This window comes from Lemur catta, chromosome 14 (assembly GCF_020740605.2).
Source record: "Lemur catta isolate mLemCat1 chromosome 14, mLemCat1.pri, whole genome shotgun sequence".
Taxonomy (NCBI): domain Eukaryota; kingdom Metazoa; phylum Chordata; class Mammalia; order Primates; family Lemuridae; genus Lemur; species Lemur catta.
In genome coordinates this window covers 29,836,361-29,854,643 of record NC_059141.1, presented here as the reverse complement: position 1 = coordinate 29,854,643, position 18,283 = coordinate 29,836,361, and the positions used below count along the sequence as shown (strand labels likewise).

The 18,283-nt window shown below is 39.5% G+C and overlaps 1 protein-coding gene across 1 annotated transcript in view; it reads right to left on the bottom strand.

Moving 5' to 3' along the window:
• Positions 1 to 11,027: 11,027 nt before the first annotated feature.
• CPEB3 (cytoplasmic polyadenylation element binding protein 3) overlaps positions 11,028 to 18,283 on the bottom strand; it is a 185,768-nt gene continuing 178,512 nt past the window's right edge. The window contains exon 10 of the mRNA XM_045567810.1: positions 11,028 to 16,741. Coding sequence (XP_045423766.1) covers positions 16,514 to 16,741 — 228 coding nt within the window. The 3' untranslated portion in view covers positions 11,028 to 16,513. The remainder of the gene's footprint in view (positions 16,742 to 18,283) is intronic.

The window sequence follows — 18,283 nt, the reverse complement described above, 5'->3', positions numbered from 1 at the left end:
AGAGTTCAGGACCAGCCTGGGCAACATAGTGAGAGCCCATCTCTACTAAAAATAATTTTTTAAAAAAAGAATGAAAAATATCATTGAATTGTACACTTTAAATGGGTGAATGGTATGTGAATTATATCTCAATAAAGCTGTTTTTTAAAACAAATTTTAGGGAAACCCAAAGACAAGAGGGGAAACAAAAACAAGGACTCCAGAGGAAATTGAAGCCTCTGACACCTACACCTACAGCAGACTTTAAGCGCAGCCATACAAACATAAAATCTCACACTAAAGTCCTATTTACTTCAGTTCCTACTTCTCAATATATCGTGTCTCGTTTTCAACAACAACAACAAAAAAATTGCAAGACATGCTAAGGCAAGAAAGGACAACCAGAAGAGACAAAACAAGCATTAATAACATTTAGGCCAGGCGCGGTGGCTCAAGCCTGTAATCCTAGCACTTGGGAGGCCGAGGCGGGCGGATTGTTTGAGCTCAGGAGTTCAAGACCAGCCTGAGCAAGAGCGAGGCCCCATCTCTACTAAAAAAAATAGAAAGAAACTATATGGACAGCTAAAAAAATATATATAGAGAAAAAATTAGCCAGGCATGGTGGCGCATGCCTGTAGTCCCAGCTACTCGGGAGGCTGAGGCAGAAAGATTGCTTGAGCCCAGGAGTTTGAGGTTGCTGTGAGCTAGGCTGACGCCACGGCACTCACTCTAGCCCGGGCAACAGAGTGAGACTCTGTCTCAAAAAAAAAAAAAAAAAAACAAGCATTAATAACATTTAAATATGGCAAAGATTTTGGAAGTATCAGAGCAGATATATAACTATTATTAATATGCTAGGGGCTCTATTGGAAAAAGTAGACAGCATGCAAGAACAGATGGGTAATGTAAAAAGAAAATCTAAGAACCAAAAGGAAATGCTAAAAATCAAAAATATTGTAACTGAATGAGAAATACCTTTGATGGGCTTACCAGTAGACTGGACATGGCTGAGGACAGAATTCATGAGCTTGAAGACAAAGCAATAGAAACTTCCCAAACTGAAACACAATGAGAAAAACATAATGGAAAGGACACAACTATACCTAAGAACTGTGCGGCAATTACAAAAGGTATAACATGTAGAATGGGGATATCAGAAAGAGAATAAAGAAGAAGAACTCAGTAATGGCGACTGAAAATTTTCCAAAATTAACATCAGACACCAAACCACAGATGTCTGTTGTAGGTACCAGCACTATGCATGAAGTGTTATTTGAAAGTGAACTTAGATTAGTATAAATGTAAACTCCCAACCCTAGAGATACCACTAAAAACATTTTAAAAACAAGTATAATTGATAGTCTAAGAGTGGAGTGAAAACAGAATTGTATAATATGCTCAACTAAATCCAGAGAAGGCAGAAAAAGAAGGGAAGATTTAAAAGGAAAGAATGAAAATAACAAATAGAAATTAGCTATAAATATGGTAGATATTAATCCAACCATATCAATCACTTTAAATTTGAATGGTCTAAATATACTAATTAAAAGACAGAAACGGAGACAGTAGATAAGAAAAAAATAAAATCCACTTATATGTTAACTACAAGAAACCAACTTTAAATATAAAGACACAGATAGGATGAAAGGGATAGAATCACCTCACACACATTAGCCTTTAGGATGGCTACTATTTAAAAAAAAAAAAAAATACCAAGTGTTGGCAAAGATGTGGAGAAATTGGAATCCTTTGGCACTGCTCTTGGGAATGTAAAATCATGTAGCCATTGTGGAAAACAGTATGGCAGTTCCTCTAAAAAATAAAAATAGAATTACCATATAATCCAGCAATTCCACTTCTGGGTATGTATCCAAAAGAATTCAAAACAAGGTCTCAAAGATACTTGCACACCCTGTTTATAGCGTTATTCACAATAATCAACAGGCGGAAACAACCCAAATGTCCAACAGATGAATGAATAAAAAAACCATATATACGTACAATGGAATATGATTCAGCTTTTTAAAAAGGAAATTCTGACACATGCTACAACATGGATGAATCTTTAGGACATTATGCTAATAATATGAATATTAAAATAGGCCAGTCATAAAAAACAAATACTGTATGATTCCACCTATATGAGGTTTCTGGAGTAGTCAAATTCATAGAATGCATAATAATATGGTGGTTGCCAGGGTATAGAGGGGAGGGTAAACAGAGAGTTATTGCTCAATGGATACAGAGTTTCAATTTTGCAAGATGAAAAAGTTTTATAGATCCATTGCAGGACAATGTGAATATACTTAACATTCCTGAACTGTATGCTGAGAAATGGTTAGGATAGTAAATTTAATGTTTTTTACTTCAATTAAAAATAAAAATTAAAAAATAAAGAGATGGAGAAAGATATGCCATGTTAACATAAAGCAGAAGAAAGCTGGAGTAGCTGTATTAATTTCAGACAAGGCAGAATTCGTAACACGAAAATTATTAGGGATAATAAGGGGCATTACATAATATTAATGAGGCCAATTCTCCATGAAGACAACAATTCTTAATGTGTATGCACCTAACAATGACAGATCATCTCAATATGTGAGGCAAAAACTGACAGACAAAGCTAAACTGTAGTGAGAGGCTTCAACACATATCTATCAGTAATTAACAGATCTAGCAGGCAGAAAGTCCATAAGAATTTAGCTGAACTGAACAACACCCAACAGAATAAACATACTTCTCAAGGTGACATGGAACATTGACCAAGATAGACCATATTCTGGGCCATAATACATATCTCAACAAACTTAAAACAATAGAAATCATATAAAGTATGTTCTCAGACCACAATAGGATTAAACTAGAAATCAATTAATGGGAAGATAGCTGGAAAATTCTAAGATATTTGGAAATTAAACACATTTATAAATAACACATGGGTCAAAGAAGAAATCTCAAGAGAAATTTTAAAATATTTTAAGGAAGTGAAAATACAACAACTTGTGGGATGTAGTAAAAGCAGCGCCTCAGAGAAATTTATAGTTGTTTTTTTGTTTTTTGCAGGGGAAGTTTATTTTTTGAGACAGGATTTTACTCTTCACACTGGCTAGAGTATAGTGGCATCATCATAGCTCACTGCAACCTCCAACTCCTGGGCTCAAGTGATACTCCTGCCTCAGCCTCCCTAGTAGCTGGAACTACAGGCACGTGCCACCACACCCAGCTAATTATTCTATTTTTCATAGAGACAGGGTCTCACTGTTGCTCAGGCTGGTCTCAAACTCCTGAGGTGAAGCCATCCTCCCACCTTGGCTTCCAAGAGTGCTAAGATTACAGATGTGAGCCATCATGCCCAGCCAAATTTATAGTATTGAATGCAAATATTACTAATGAAGATATAAAAATCAAAAGCCTAAACTTCCACTTTAGGAAGCTAGATAAAAAGTAACATAAAACTAATGCAAACAGGAGAAAAATAATAAAAATCGGAGCAAAAATCAATGACACTGAAAACAGGAAAATGATAGACAGTATCAATGAAACCAAAAGTAGATTCTTTGAAAAGATCAGTAAAATTGATAAACTTCTAACCAGGTTAACCAAAAAGAAAAGAGAGAGAGAGAGAGAGAGAAGATGCTAATTACTCAGGGTATCACTACTGATCCCGGGGGCATTAAAAAGATAATAAAGGAATATTATTAATTATGCCCACAAATTTGATAACTTGTATGAAACAGATCAATTCTTTGAAAGGCACCATCTATTAAAACTCACAAAGGAGAAATAGGTAATCTGAATAGGGAGATTGAATCAATAATAACTTTCCAAAACAGAAAGCTCCAGCCCCAGATGTTTTCACTGATGAAACACCTACAGAAAAAGGACACCAATTCTCCACAATCTCTTCCAGAATACAGAAGCAGGAGGAACACTTCCTCTACTCATTGTGTGAGGACAGCAGTCCCCTCCCCTAAGCCATGGTTTCACTTTCCTCTGTTTCAGTTACCAACGGGCAACTCTGGTCTGAAAATATTAAATGGAAAATTCCAGAAATTAACAATTTGTAAGCTTTCAATTACATTCTGAGTAGCGTGAGGAAATCTCATGCTATCCCGCTCCAGTCCACCTGGGGCATAAATCATCCCTTTGTCCAGTGTATCCACCCCGTACCCACTTCCCACCCATCAGCCCTCGACACTGTCTGCTCCTGACATCCAACCATCGACATCAGCCTGGCTTGATGATCCAGGCTCACCCGAAGCAGATGAGCCTTCTTCTGATGTATCATCATAAGGTCAACAGTAGCCTAACACTATGTCACAGTGCCTACGTCATTCACCTCACTTCATCTAATCACATAGGCATTTCATTATGTCATCACAAGAAGGGTGAGTACAGGACAATAAGGTATTTTGAGAGAGAGAGAATGAGAGACCACATTCACATAACTTTTATTACAGTATATTGTTGTAATTGTTCTATTTTGTTATTAATCTCTTCTTGTGCCTAATTTGTAAATTAAACTTTATCATAGTCATGTATGTATACGAAAAACATAGCATAGGTAGGGTTCAGTAGTATCTACGATTTCAGGCATCCTCTGGGGGCCTTGGAACGTATTCTCCACTGATAAGGGGGGCCTACTACATTCTAATACCAAGCCAGATAAAGACATTACAAGAAGAAAAAAAACTATGGACAATTATCTCTTATGAATATAAATGCAAAAATCCTCAGCAAAATAGCAAATCAAATCCAAAAATATATACACCATGACCAGGTGGGCTTTATCCAGATATACAAGGCTCTTTCAACCTTCTAAAATCAATGAATATAAGGAGCAAAGACAATTCAGTGGAGAAAAGATGGCCTTTTCAACAAATGGTGCCAGACATCCACATGCAAAAGAAAAAAAAAAAAAAAGGATCTAGACACAGACACATACCTTACACCTTTCACAAAAACTAACTCAAAGTCTATTGGACACAGACCTAAATGTAGAACACAAAACTATAAACTTCTAGAAGATAAAATAGGAAAACATCTAGATGACCTAGGATTTGGTGATGACTTTTAGATACAACATCAAAAGCACCATCCATGAAAAAACTGATGGGTTGAACTTCATTAAAATTAAAAACATGTGTGAAAGATACTGTCACAAGAATAAGACAAGCCACAAACTGGGAAAAAATATCTGCAAGACACATAAAGGACATGTATCCAAAATTTACCAAAAAACTCTTAAAATCCAACAATAAGAAAACTATTAACACAATTAAAAAATGAGCAAAAGATCTGAACAAGACACCTCACCAAATACGAGGCAGGTGGCAAGTCAGCATATGAAAAGATGTTCTACATCATGTCTCATTAGGGAATGGCAAATTAGAACAACCAGTTGCCAGTAGTAAGAGTGGTAAGTAGTAAGTTCACCCCTCTTAGAATGGTGAAAATGCAAAACACTGATAATACCAAATGCTGTAAAGGATATAGAACAGAAACCCATTGCTGATAGAAATGTAAAATGGTACAGCTACTTTGGAAGACAGTTTGGCAGTTTCCTACAAACTTATATGTAGTCTTACCATACAACCCAGCCATCAGGCTCATAGATGCTTACAACTCCAATGAACTGAAAGCTATGTCCACACAAAAACCTGCACATGGATATTCAAAGCAGCTTTATTAATAATTGCCCCAAACAGGAAGCAACCAAGATGCCCTTCAGTAGGTAAATGGATTTTTAAAAAAAACAACTGGTACATCTATACAATGGGATATTTTTCAGCGATAGAAAGAAATGAGCTATGAAGCCAGGAAAGGACATGGATAAACCCTAAGTGCATAGTGCTGAGTGAAAGAGCCGTTTTAAAAGGCTACATATTGTATGATTCTGACTATATGACACTTTGGAAAAAACTCAAACTATAGAAGCTAAAAAGATCGGTGGTTGCTAAGGGTTCAGGGAGAGAGAGAAGGGATGAATAGTGGGAGCACATGGGATTTGTAGGGCAGTTAAATTCTTCTTCTGCATTTATTGACGTTACTATTCCAACATTAGACCACTGAAACAAATGGGCAAGGTACAGAAGCTGGCTACATGGGTTCCGCATGAATTAAATGAGCGTCCGAAGAGAAATCGTCTTGAAGCTTGCCTTTCTTTGCTATCACGACATAGTATAATGGCAGTTCCATGAAATTATCCATTTGTAAAAACTCATAAAAATGTACAGCATGCATAGTGGACCCTAATGTAAACTATGGACTTTAGTAATAATGTATCATTAATATGATACAATCGCTCAATTGTTACAAATGTACCACACTAAGGCAAGAAGGTATTAAAAACAAGGGAAACTGGGAGAGGAATGTTGAAAGGCTATATGGGAATGCTCTGTGTCTGATCAGTTTTCTAACTATCTGTGCAATTTAAAATTATTTTCTAAAATAAGGTGATTGAAAAATAGCCACATGATAAAGTCAATTTAGAAAATGAACAAAAATAGAGACATTTCACTGAAGAGGATATGCAATGGCAAATATACCCATGAAAAAAATGTTCAACGTTATTGGCCATTAAAAAACCAAATTAAAACAATGATGGAGTATTACTACACACCTATCAGAATGGCAAAAATAAAAAGTAGTGACAACATAAAATGCTAGAAAGGATTCGGAGAAACTGAATCACTCATATTTTGGTGGATATATACAATAGTACACCTGCTCTAGAAACGTTTTGTAGTTTCTTAAAAAACTAAACATGGAACTACTATATGATTCTGAAATTACCTCCCTGGGCATTTATCCCAGAGAAAATGAAGACACGTTCACGCAACAACCTGTACATGAAGGTTGATAGCAGCTTTATTTGTTGTTAGCCCAAAACTAGAAACAATCTCGATGTCCTTCAGCAAATAAATGGTTAAACAAACTGGTGTATCCATACCATGGAATACTACTGGGCAATAAAAAAGTTTAAACTATTGATACAAATACTGAGATCAAGCTACAGAGAATTATGCTGAACAAAGCCAGTCCCAAAAGGTTATATATTAACATGTTTCCATTTACATAATATCCTTGAAATAATGAAGTTATGGAACTGAGGAACAGATTATGGTCACTGTGGGTTAAAGGCGGTGGGAATGGGAGGGAAGTGGCTGTGACTATGTAAAGGACAACATGTTGTTCCTTGCGGTGCTGGGAATGTTCTGCATCTTGACTTTATCGATGTCTCACTGCTACATAGTATTGCATTTGTGGATATACTGTAATTTATCCGTCCTAATACTGCCGGGCATTTGGATAGCTTCCATTTTGGGGCTGTATGAATAGTGCTGCTGTGATCATTCTTGGACATGTCTTTTGGACATACTCCATATTTCTGGTGGGCATATACCTGTAACCAATAAGCCTGCATTACAGGATACATACACATTCAACTTTCGTAAGAACTTTCCAAAATAGCTGTACCATGCTATGGTTAGAGTGTGTCCCCCAAAAGTTCATGTGTTGGAAACTTAATCTCCAATGCAACAGTGTTGGGAGGTGGAGCCTGATAAGAGGCGATCAGGTCAGGAGGGCAGAGCCTTCAAGAATGGATTAATGTTGTCATCACTGCAGTGGGTTAGTTATCTCAACACTGGGTTGCTATAAATCGAGTTTGGCCTCTGGTTTCTGTCTCACATGCTTGCTGGCCCCTCTGCCATGTTATGACACAACAAGACGCCCTCGCCAGATGCCAGCGCATCTCTTGGACTTTTCAACCTCTAGAACTTTAAGAAATAAATTTCTTTATAAATTATCCATTCTCAGGTATTCCGTTATAGCAACCGAAAACAGACTAAGACATACCACTTATGCTTCTTCCAGTACTTATCTAGATCTTTCCTAACGTAGTATTTTCAGTCTTTTAAATTTTAGTCACTCTAGTGGGTATGTTTTGGAATTGCATTTTCATTTTTAATGATGAATAACAAAATTGAGCAGGCCGGGCACAGTGGCCTGTAATCCTAGCACTCTGGGAGGCCGAGGTGGGCAGACAGTTTGAGCTCAGGAGTTCAAGACCAGCCTGAGCAAGAGCAAGACTCCATCTCTACTGAAAAAATAGAAAGCAATTAGCTGGACAACTAAAAATATATAGAAAAAATTAGCCAGGCATGGTGGCGCATGCCTGTTGTCCCAGCTACTCGGGAGGCTGAGGCAGGAGGATCGCTTGAGCCCAGGAGTTTGAGGTTGCTGTGAGCTAGGCTGACGCCACGGCACTCTAGCCCAGGCAACAGAGTGAGACTCTGTCTCAAAAACAAAACAAAACAACAAAATTGAGCAAAAGGCCCTTGTCTTTTGAAAAGTGACCAGGTGCACAAAACAACTCCTTACTTTAAGGACCAAGACTTGCCAAGGGAGTTTTTCCTACATTTACAACAAAATTTATTATGTTTAGGCCTGCACTGAGGGTGACAAGTTGGAATGTTTCCCTTAAATTTAATAGCTGAGCCCAAACCATCTTAACCAAAGGTCTGACCAGTAACAGCAAAGAGGACAACGACAGGCCCCGGGCTGACCCTCGGGAGCCAGAATGAAAGGTTGAGATGGGTGCACAGGCAGTGACAGCAGAGCCTTCTTCATCTAAATACAGACAATGCCGACACTCGATCTTATTCCTTTGTACTGTACTTCCACACTAATATGTAATGGGATAGAATAAAGAGAGCTTTCACTTGCCTGTTTCAGCGAATAGCAACACTTCAGTCATTTATCGGTGGGGACCCACTTGGACGCCCCAGAGTTGATATGAAGATTTTAAACTGAAGACATTTGAGATTCAATAGATGCAATAATAAGCTTTTTCAGAGCTTCCTTTATCTGACTAAAGGCAGAAACTGCTGAGAGTGAGGCTGCTATAAATCCCCTCTGTGGGAGCTTTACTGGCAGAAAGATGGAGCCCACTGGCACCTGCACGAACAGGCATCATCACAAATGTGTCTCCTAAAACTCATTTGTCTTTCCTAAAGAAACCACTTGACCTGCCCCTAGAAGCCTGTTTCTCCCGTCCTTTTCCCTTATCAGGTTAGGTCTATAAACCCCGATCTCTAGTTACCGAGGGAACCGCTTCTTTTGTGCACTCCATATGCGTTTGGATAAACTTTGTCTTTTCTACTGTTATTTTTTTTTTGGTTAATTTGCAGAACCCCCATCACTAAACCTAAGTTGGTAAAGGAAAGAGTTTTTCCTACCAACAATCCTTCAAATAGCATTAGGACCCATCAATCTGTGCTCCCCTTCCCTCCCATTAATCAATAACCTGCTTAGTAGGACTGCATAGTTCTAGAATCATATTTGATTTAAAACATAGGACTAATTTGGGCGTGCTTATGTGAATATCGTTTCGCTGCAAATGCATGTGCCAAGGTGAAATGTCCCCAAGTCCCAGTTTTAAAAGGTGAATGTCCATCAGCGTTTGCTGGGGATGAATTTTCCTTTCTGGAAAGTACCTTAGACAACCTCTGGTCTTCCCAACAGTCAGGGCCTGTCCTGCACAGCCACTCAATTAGCAGGTGTTTGGTATCTAGCAAGGGGACAGCTTCAAACCTCAGGCACAGGAATGCCAAGACTACCAGTCTTCACTCCTAGAAATAAGCTGCTGGTCACAGGGCACCGCTCACTCACCTACTCCCCCTTCATGCCAAGAGTTAGGACATTGGAACCTTTTTATCTATCCCCGTTAATATTCTGAAATAAATTTTTTTTTAAAAAGAACCTTTTTATCAGGGGATAAATGTGGGTTCCGAGTCAGACCTCTGAAAATAGGATTCCATTTGTAGCTTAATGTATGTTATTATTTTTGAATATATAAAATCAGACTATTAAGAGGGGCTTGAAACATATTTCTCTCCCCACTTGCGGTGGAGACACCAAAAGGGATCCAGAGCTCCACCTGTTAAATAATATCCCAGCGGCACAGTGAGCTCAGACTCACTCCCGATTGGCCTTGGGGGTCTGGGACGCTCTGCCGGCCGCAGGCGGAGGGCGCGGTGGGCGCGGTGGCCCGCGGGGGAGCTTACTTACCTGCAGGGCTGCGACGAGGAGGAGACGGGCCACCACGACAGGCCAGGCCGGGTGGGGGGACAGAACTTGGGACCCGGATTTGGGTCCCAGCTGCAGGACGGGGTGCAGTGTGGGAGACTGGGGGAGGGAGGTCTGGGAGGGAGCAACCCCTGCTTCGCTCTCCCCGCCGGACCCCCGGCGCCCGCGGACGCCCCCTGCCCTCCCACCGCCTGGCGGGTGGCCCTGCCCGGATCGCCACGCCGTGGAGCGACCCGGAGGGCCCGACTTCCGGCTCGGGGGCCGCCCCATGGCCCGGGCCCCCTCGGCCGCCCAGGGAAGGTGCTGGCGGCCGGGGCGCCGGCGCGTTTGTTCTGTGTCTTGGGCGTGATGGCCGGAGTTTAGGAAAGAACACCTGTCCCCGACCCCACCTGGAACCCATTCAGTCTGCGGGGCGCGGGGTGGGGACGGCTGGCACCCGCTTCTTCTGGAAAGCTCTCCAGGGGATTCGTGCAGCCCCTCGTGATCAGTTTCCGAAACGGATCAGTAAGTACCCAGGAGGGCGCTTCCAGCACGTCCAAAATCGATTTGGGATTGTGTACTAAAAAGACCCATTTTCCGAATTAATCGGAGAGCCAAGTGGAAAAGATAAAACGAAGGTGGTATACTCACCTTTCCATCGACATTCTTGGTTATGATTGGTTACGAGAATTGGTTTCATGTGGCAAGTGCTGGGATTAAAAAACCCAATTCCACCTCTAAAACCCTTGAAAACACATTCACGTGTGTCAACAATAAAATACTTGTGTGTCTTAAATGAGAATTATTTGTGACAGAGAAAAGGTGAATTTTGCTGTAGTTAATTTGCTGTAAAGGGATGTGTCCAAGAAACAAAACCAGCTAATCACACAAATCAGAATGTGCCAACGTTCCCACATGCAAACCAGATACTCGAAGCTGTTCCTTACTTAGCAGATGCAAAGGATGACAAGTGTCAGTACTTCATACAACTAGATTTAATAAGTTATTACAGAAAAAAAAATGAAGTCCAAACTACAAAGTTTAAGCAGTTGTAAGCAGTAGCTGCATTGAGCTCCATGTTTAGTCACAGTACTGTAGTTCCATACAAGCAATATTAGTCCAAGCCCCAGAGGCAGAAGCTGAGTAAGGGTTACTAGCAAAAAACAATCTAAGAGAACAGGTAATAAAAGATACAATACATTTAAAATTAGTTGTTAGTTGAAAAACAAATACAGAGATCTTAGCTGTGAACACTCTAAAAGTTATGTCCATTACTTAGACAGCAAAAATACAAATACCTAATACTTTATACCCCAACAGAACTATATCCAGGAAAGAAAAAGAGAAGTTGTCCTGTATTAGCACCCAAGTTTTCTACTTGTTGCAATTAACTTTGTTGTCATACAAATTTAAACGTCCCCGAATCATATATCCACTTCTTGACCCATTTTGGGGTATAGAGTAAGTCAACAGCATTTAATTATAAAATACTCTGTGGTAAGATGGAACACTATTGCAGCTGAGATAGAGAAGTTTGGTTATTATAAAGGAAAAAAACCAAAGAAATGTTAGCTGACATACCATACAAACTAGTGAAAAGGCAACAGTCCATTCAAATAAATCAGTTTTAACAAAAGGTACTTTTTTTCACTAATCTGTGACTAATCTTTCACTCAAACCTTGCAAAGTAGAGATGTCACAATACTCAAATATTTAGGTAGGAGCTTTACCCAGTTAAATGCCATTTTGTTGCTAATATAATAGATAAAATGAAAACTAGCAGTTATTTGCTAATTGCATAAATGCAGTACGTTCTGCATTAGCCCATGCCTCACTAACAAGCTATAAAACACAAGATATAGGCAGAAATCTAAGCATAATCTTTATACCACTAAGCAAGAATTTTCCAATTTCTTTTCTTCTGTTCCTAATCATTTATTTGTAGTTAATGTAAAATTCCAACCAGTAGTACCCAATTTGAGTTAAAATTTTACATCACAAACTTGATCTAATCTATATATTATTTACAAAACTGAATACATAGAGCGTACCCAAGAGCCGAATCTGGACACACGTTTCTCCGAGTTATTGATTAGCCTCACCGCCGTGGCAACGGAACCGGAAGAGGCCATCAACGACCAGCAGAAACACATCATCTGTCTAGAGCAAGTCATTGGCTGTTCTGTTTACGCAACACCAGTTTTGCAGTTGTATGATTTTTTTTGTTTTAATTTTAGGTGCCATTGCAATGACACGCTGCCTTAACAGCACAGCTTCCAGGTGAGGAGGGTGTTGGAAAAAAAGGAGGGCAGACAGATCATGCACGGAGTTGCCACAATAAAAGGCAAACGAGGGCACCATAACAGGGAGCAGGCAGGGGTGTGGAGGAAGATGCAGCCCGACACGTATACAGTGTCCATATACAGTGGTGACATCCCCGGGTGCTTCCTCGGTGCTGCCAACCGAGCCTCACGGGGAGGTAACACAGGCGAGACACTGTGGTCGACGTCTCCACGACACAGAAGGTGGTGTCCTCTTAGCAACTTCCTTTGACTCAGGGACGTCACCACTGTAAATGCACGTTAAGATTCAGCCTGGGAGAAAGGCATCGTCTCACACACGGACAGCAGTTGGTGGCAGATTCTCACACACACGCACACACACACACAGGACATAATGAAGAGTTAGAGGGGAAAGCAATGAAACATTCTGTTGACCTGGCCAGGTTTTAAACCCGGGGGTATTTCAGTAGGAGTTGACTTCATCATCAGGGCCACAGATTTGGCTGCACCTGGTGTTGTATAAATCCACTGTGACATCCCTAGAGAACTGTACTGTGACATCCCTAGTCTTACACTAAACCACTGTAATAAAGGAAAAGGCTTGTCAAAATCTCACATGTTCTGCTCATTCTGTCATTTTATTACCCAATTATCCATTACATTTCCAATCATTTTACATAACCAACCATTTTCATCGTTGTCACACTATTGTAAACCACATCAGCAAGTTAATACATAAAGCTTTGCATTTCAAAAAACTAGACACTTTAGTAACAATATTACAAAGGTTTTAGCTTCAAAAATAACTGAAATGAAAAAAATAAACTTTTAAAGAATTAGCATCATAAAATTAATTTATTCCAATAAAAATACAAAATAATATTATGACATTGACCAGATATGAAAGTCCCTCCCAGAAACAACTCTATTAATGATTGAGAAAGCACTCCTTAAAGAAAATACGAAATAAAATGAAAAATATGTAAATATGTTTAATTTTTTTCTTAGCAAAAAATCTTTCTAAAAATAACAATGAAAATTTGTCTCAGTACAAAGGCTACATTACTATTGAAAAAATACCAGCATGAAGAAAAGGTACATATTTGACAGTAGAAAAATGATTTCAGTGAATCACAATGTCTAAAGTTTGCAATGAAAATAAATCTGCAATAAAGATTTATGCCTTTTTTCTTTTCTTTTTTTTTCTATTTTTTATACAAACAGTACAAACAGTATTGCACATAACAACAAATAGTCGAGGTTAGGTTATAGCCTTCAAAAAATCGACTAGTTCAAGTGTCACATCAAGGAAAGGCCACAACAGGACCTGTGTTACCCAGGGGCTTCCCAGTCAAGTTGCAGGTCAGAACACATCTGTGTTTTAAAAAATAATTTCTTTTGAAGGACCCTCTCTTTTAATATAACATTAACAACTTGGGGGCACATTTATTTACAAAACAAAAGGGAACATGTTATAATTTAATAAACTAAAAAAGTTCTCTTTAAAAAAATACAAACAGAAGAACTCTTTCACAATCCTGGTCAGTCGTGCACAATCAACGCTTGATTATAAATATACAAATTAAGGGAAAGTAGTTTCCACCATCTATTCACAACTTTCAGCACCAAATGGAGTTTATTTTTTGTAACCTATTCTTCATGACAATGTTTTTTTTTTTGCCTTCACTCTAGCTTTATGCTGTACAACCTTCCAGCTTTTTAAAAAAATCTCAGTGTTATTTTAGTACATGAAAGAGGGGTGCTTCTTCAAAAAGTTTTGCTTCTTTCACATAATTAGGTAGATTTCTGTAGGTTAGATATGATCTTTAATATTATAGTTATAAAGCTCTAACTTCTTCATTTTCAAAAAACACAAATAAGCATGAAAAAAATAAAGTTACCCATCTGTTAAATCATTTTCTTGCAGAATTAAATTAATATATATTTTTCTGAATAAACTTACTTAGAAAATATCATTTTCTTTCCTATATTTCAAAATTGAGGTATTGCAAAAGATCATGTCAGTCAGAAAGCATGCCTTTTTCCTTAAAAACAAAACAAAAAAATCTTCAGCCAACTTTTGAAAACTGTCTAGAATACAAAAAGTAGTAGTGCATAACAAAATTTCTTGTACAGATGAAAAAAACCCACAAACATAGAAAAAAACAAACAAAACCACACCTGGGCTGGAAAAAGCAATTATTACCAAAAAGCCCAGAGGTAACCTCAAAAGGGGAGGATTCTAATAAGCATTTTTAATCCAGTAAAAAACTATTTTCCTTTATGAAAACAAACTATAGTTTGAGAGCCAGTAATTGCAACTAAACATGGGAGAAAAAAAACAAAAAAACAAAAACAAGCAATACTAACTTAAGACAGTACAAGGACATCACAGCACATAAAACGCAGCGACTTAAATCTATTCTGCAGTGTCATATCCAGTCAGATTGTCCCCAGAATTCCAAAATATAGGAAGAAGATTAAAAAAAGATTTACATAGTCTCACAATCATTGTGTGTGTTTATATATTACTATCTGCAGCCCAAGAGTGAATGCTAAAAAAATGTCCATGGTAGTACTAGCAGGTCTTAATTCTATTCAAGCTTTACAGGATAAATCCAGGGAATTAAGTAGTAAATTTCTCACCCAGACAACCAACTCTGCCCAGGCCATCTTATTTTGTACAGACATTTCTTTAGCATCACCATTACACAACTTTCTTAAAAATGTGCCTAGTTTGTCAATCTGACAACTTATCTCTATATACTGTATATATTCTTAGTGTTTGTAAGCTAAGATGAGCTCTTTGGTTTTCTGGACAAGGTCTGAAGCTATGTAAAATGGTGCAAGCACTAGGAGATTTTAACTAAGAGCTCATGTGTTAGTTAATAATATACCAGTTATGAACTGTCAAGTTCGTTAATGTCTGACACAGAGGCTTTAAACAGTTAAATTTGATCACAGTTAGACATAATCACTTTACTATATAAAATAAATTGCACAATATATAACAGAGCACCGCAAAGTACTTCATCTACCATCCACAAATTTGCTTTAAGAATATCCTACACCTAGGTTTTCTATTGTTGTAATATAGGTCATTCTGTTATGGGCTCTTCCTATTCAGAAGCATTCCATTTATTGAGGCATGCCTTCCTCCTGTCAATTACCAACTCTTTGAATGAAAAAAAATTTTTTTTTAAAATGAGTATTTTATAGCTTATATAGATTCTTAATTTGTGCATTGTGGGAAGGTTTTATACTAGACATTGGATATAAAATTTATTGCATGCAGCAACCTGATTAAGTAAACATGCAGTCAGAAATAGTGACCTTCCGTTGAAGCTTTCTGAAGTCTTTTCTGATCTCCTTTCGGCAGCTGACTCTATCCCTAAATCACAAAAGTGTGTTGTTGGGTTTCTGTGTTTTTTTAAATTGATACCTTAGCCTGAATAGAGTATTATGGTATTAATAATACCATTTTAATAGCAGCAAAAGCTATTGCAGCATAAATTTACATAACACTAAGAGATCTAACCAAAATCCTCAGCAAAACAAAAATCAAACATGAAAGAAAAATAAAGATCCAGCTTATGAGGTATCCTTACAAGTCAAAATAGAGAGCAACTAAAGGCTTATTTTCATTAAGGGTATCCTTACTCTAAATGACCCCAACTAATGATTGCTGAATTGTTGTGAAGTTTTTGCTACATCTGCCACCTACTCACGAGTATTACCTTTGGTAAGTCTTGTCCTAGGGGCAACTCTCTAAGTTTCTGAAAATAAGTGCATGCTCCAGTTCAAACACAATCAGAACAACAACAACACAACAACAAACAAAAGAATCACAGACATCAACCTGATGGCCGCTGATGAGAATGGCAGTCTACGTACTGTCACGAGTGACAAATCAGTTGTAAAAAATTAAGGTACCAAGCAGACAAAGGTGTGAATCAAAGTGCAAATCAGTACCGTTATACACTCTGCAATTCTGCATTATACTGGACACTGAGTTCAGTAATATGACTGTAAATAATAATAATAATAAAAAGACCCATTTCTTCTTTAAAAATCGAGAACGAATGCACAGATTTCCAGAACACTGTAAGCCCTGAGGCAGTGCCCTCTCTTTTCCCTCCTTGTTATCTACTCCAGTACTTGTGGCTGGGTCGGCCCTGGGCTCAGCTCCAGCGGAACGGGACGTGACGAGGGCGGTCGCCTCCCTCCTTCACCAGCGGTTTGTGAAACTCCCGCCCAGCACGGGAATGTATGCTTGCCCAGCAGTATTCGCAGTAATACTGCAGACAGGTGACGTTGGCACAGAAGAACGGGGCAAACTTCCCACCACAGCGTGTGCCCTGGCATTCGTCACACATCTGATCATCCAGCACATATGGCTTCACTTCAACCTGGACCCGGGGAGGAAAGACAGGGAAAAAAGGTTTAGCAAAGCTTCCTCATATTTCCTGCTTCTGAGAGATTACAGCTTGGCTTAATGACATGCCTCAGTCAGACACTGATCTGAACGCTGCTAATATTGGTAGTTGAGAGTATGGGCTTTGGAACAAGCCCCTTGATTCACTAGTTGTGTGATATCAGGCAAATTCTTAACCTCTCTCTGTGCCTCTGTTTGCTCCATCTGTAAAATGGGTATAACATTCACACACATACGTTTACACATCACACACTCACACACACACACACACACACACACACACACAGCTGTATAATCTGTAAATGGGTAGAACAGCGTCTCCATCAAAGAGTGCTGGGTGAGAGGTAAGAGAGGTGGGGCATGAGCGAGCCCATGAGCCTAATGCTGAAGGTCGGGCACTATCTGATAATGCAGGACAAACAAGAGCATTTCGGGGAGAGGAACCAGCAAGGACAATGGCCTGTGAGCAGGAAAAGGCAGGGCACACACTTGGGGCATGTTTGGCTGGAGCCGGGCCTGAGGGAAGAGACAGGCTGAGGCTGGAAAGAGGGGCTGAAGGGAGATGCTCCTGCGAGGCTCTGGGCTTCAGTGTTTAAATGACTCACACCCCGGTGCTGGGTACCACGGCCTGGCGGGGAAGGGGGCAGACGACTGAGATGTCAAGAAGCTATTATAATAATTGAGGCTTTTTTATTTTGTGAACTTTCTCTATTGCCTTAATCTCCCCCCAAGACTGGAAGTTTCCATAGAGAACTTTTCATCGTGCCCCTTTAGGGAGCATTTTACAATGAGATGAAGCAAAGCTGTATGATACAGAAATCAAAAGTAGAGAAGAAAAAAACATACCACAGTTTTCCCCCACATCCCTTTCCTAGAACCTCAGTAAAGAAACATCATTAATCTTAATGTTTTCATCCCAAATATTAGGAACTAGCGTGAAGGTGAAAAGTCTGTGATGAGGAGCCTGCCCACGCCTTCCCTGACCTCCAGGGCCAGCTGGGAAGAGCCACCCCTGAGGCTGTGGAGACAAGGACGTGTGGCTTTTTGAGAGGGTCCAGTAGGGTGTAAGTCAGGGTACACGAGAGGAGGCAGCAGGGTGGAAAGCACGGGGTGGGCGGAAAGGACGGGACTGGACTCTATGCTTTCCTGGTTCTTCCTTTCTGAAGGCTCCTTTGCTGGTCTCTAGAGCTTTGCCTCCAGCCAGGAGCTCCAGTCCACAGGCCCATCTGCCAACCAGATATTTCTGCTTGGAAGACCCACCCGACAAGGCTCGTACCAGCTCCCAGTTCCCCAGGGGGAAAATGTCTTACTCCAGCTTTCCTACCCCTTCCTCCTACTTCTCCCTCCTCGATCTGACAGGTTAGTGCGTGGGCTTCAGAAAAAAACTTCTCTTACATTCATCTCTGCATCATAATTAGAATTGCACTGGCTCTGGAGTCAATCTGCTTGGATTCAAATCTAGGCCACATGAGTAGCTGTGCAAACTTAGGCAAGCTTCTCAGCCTCTCTGAGCCTC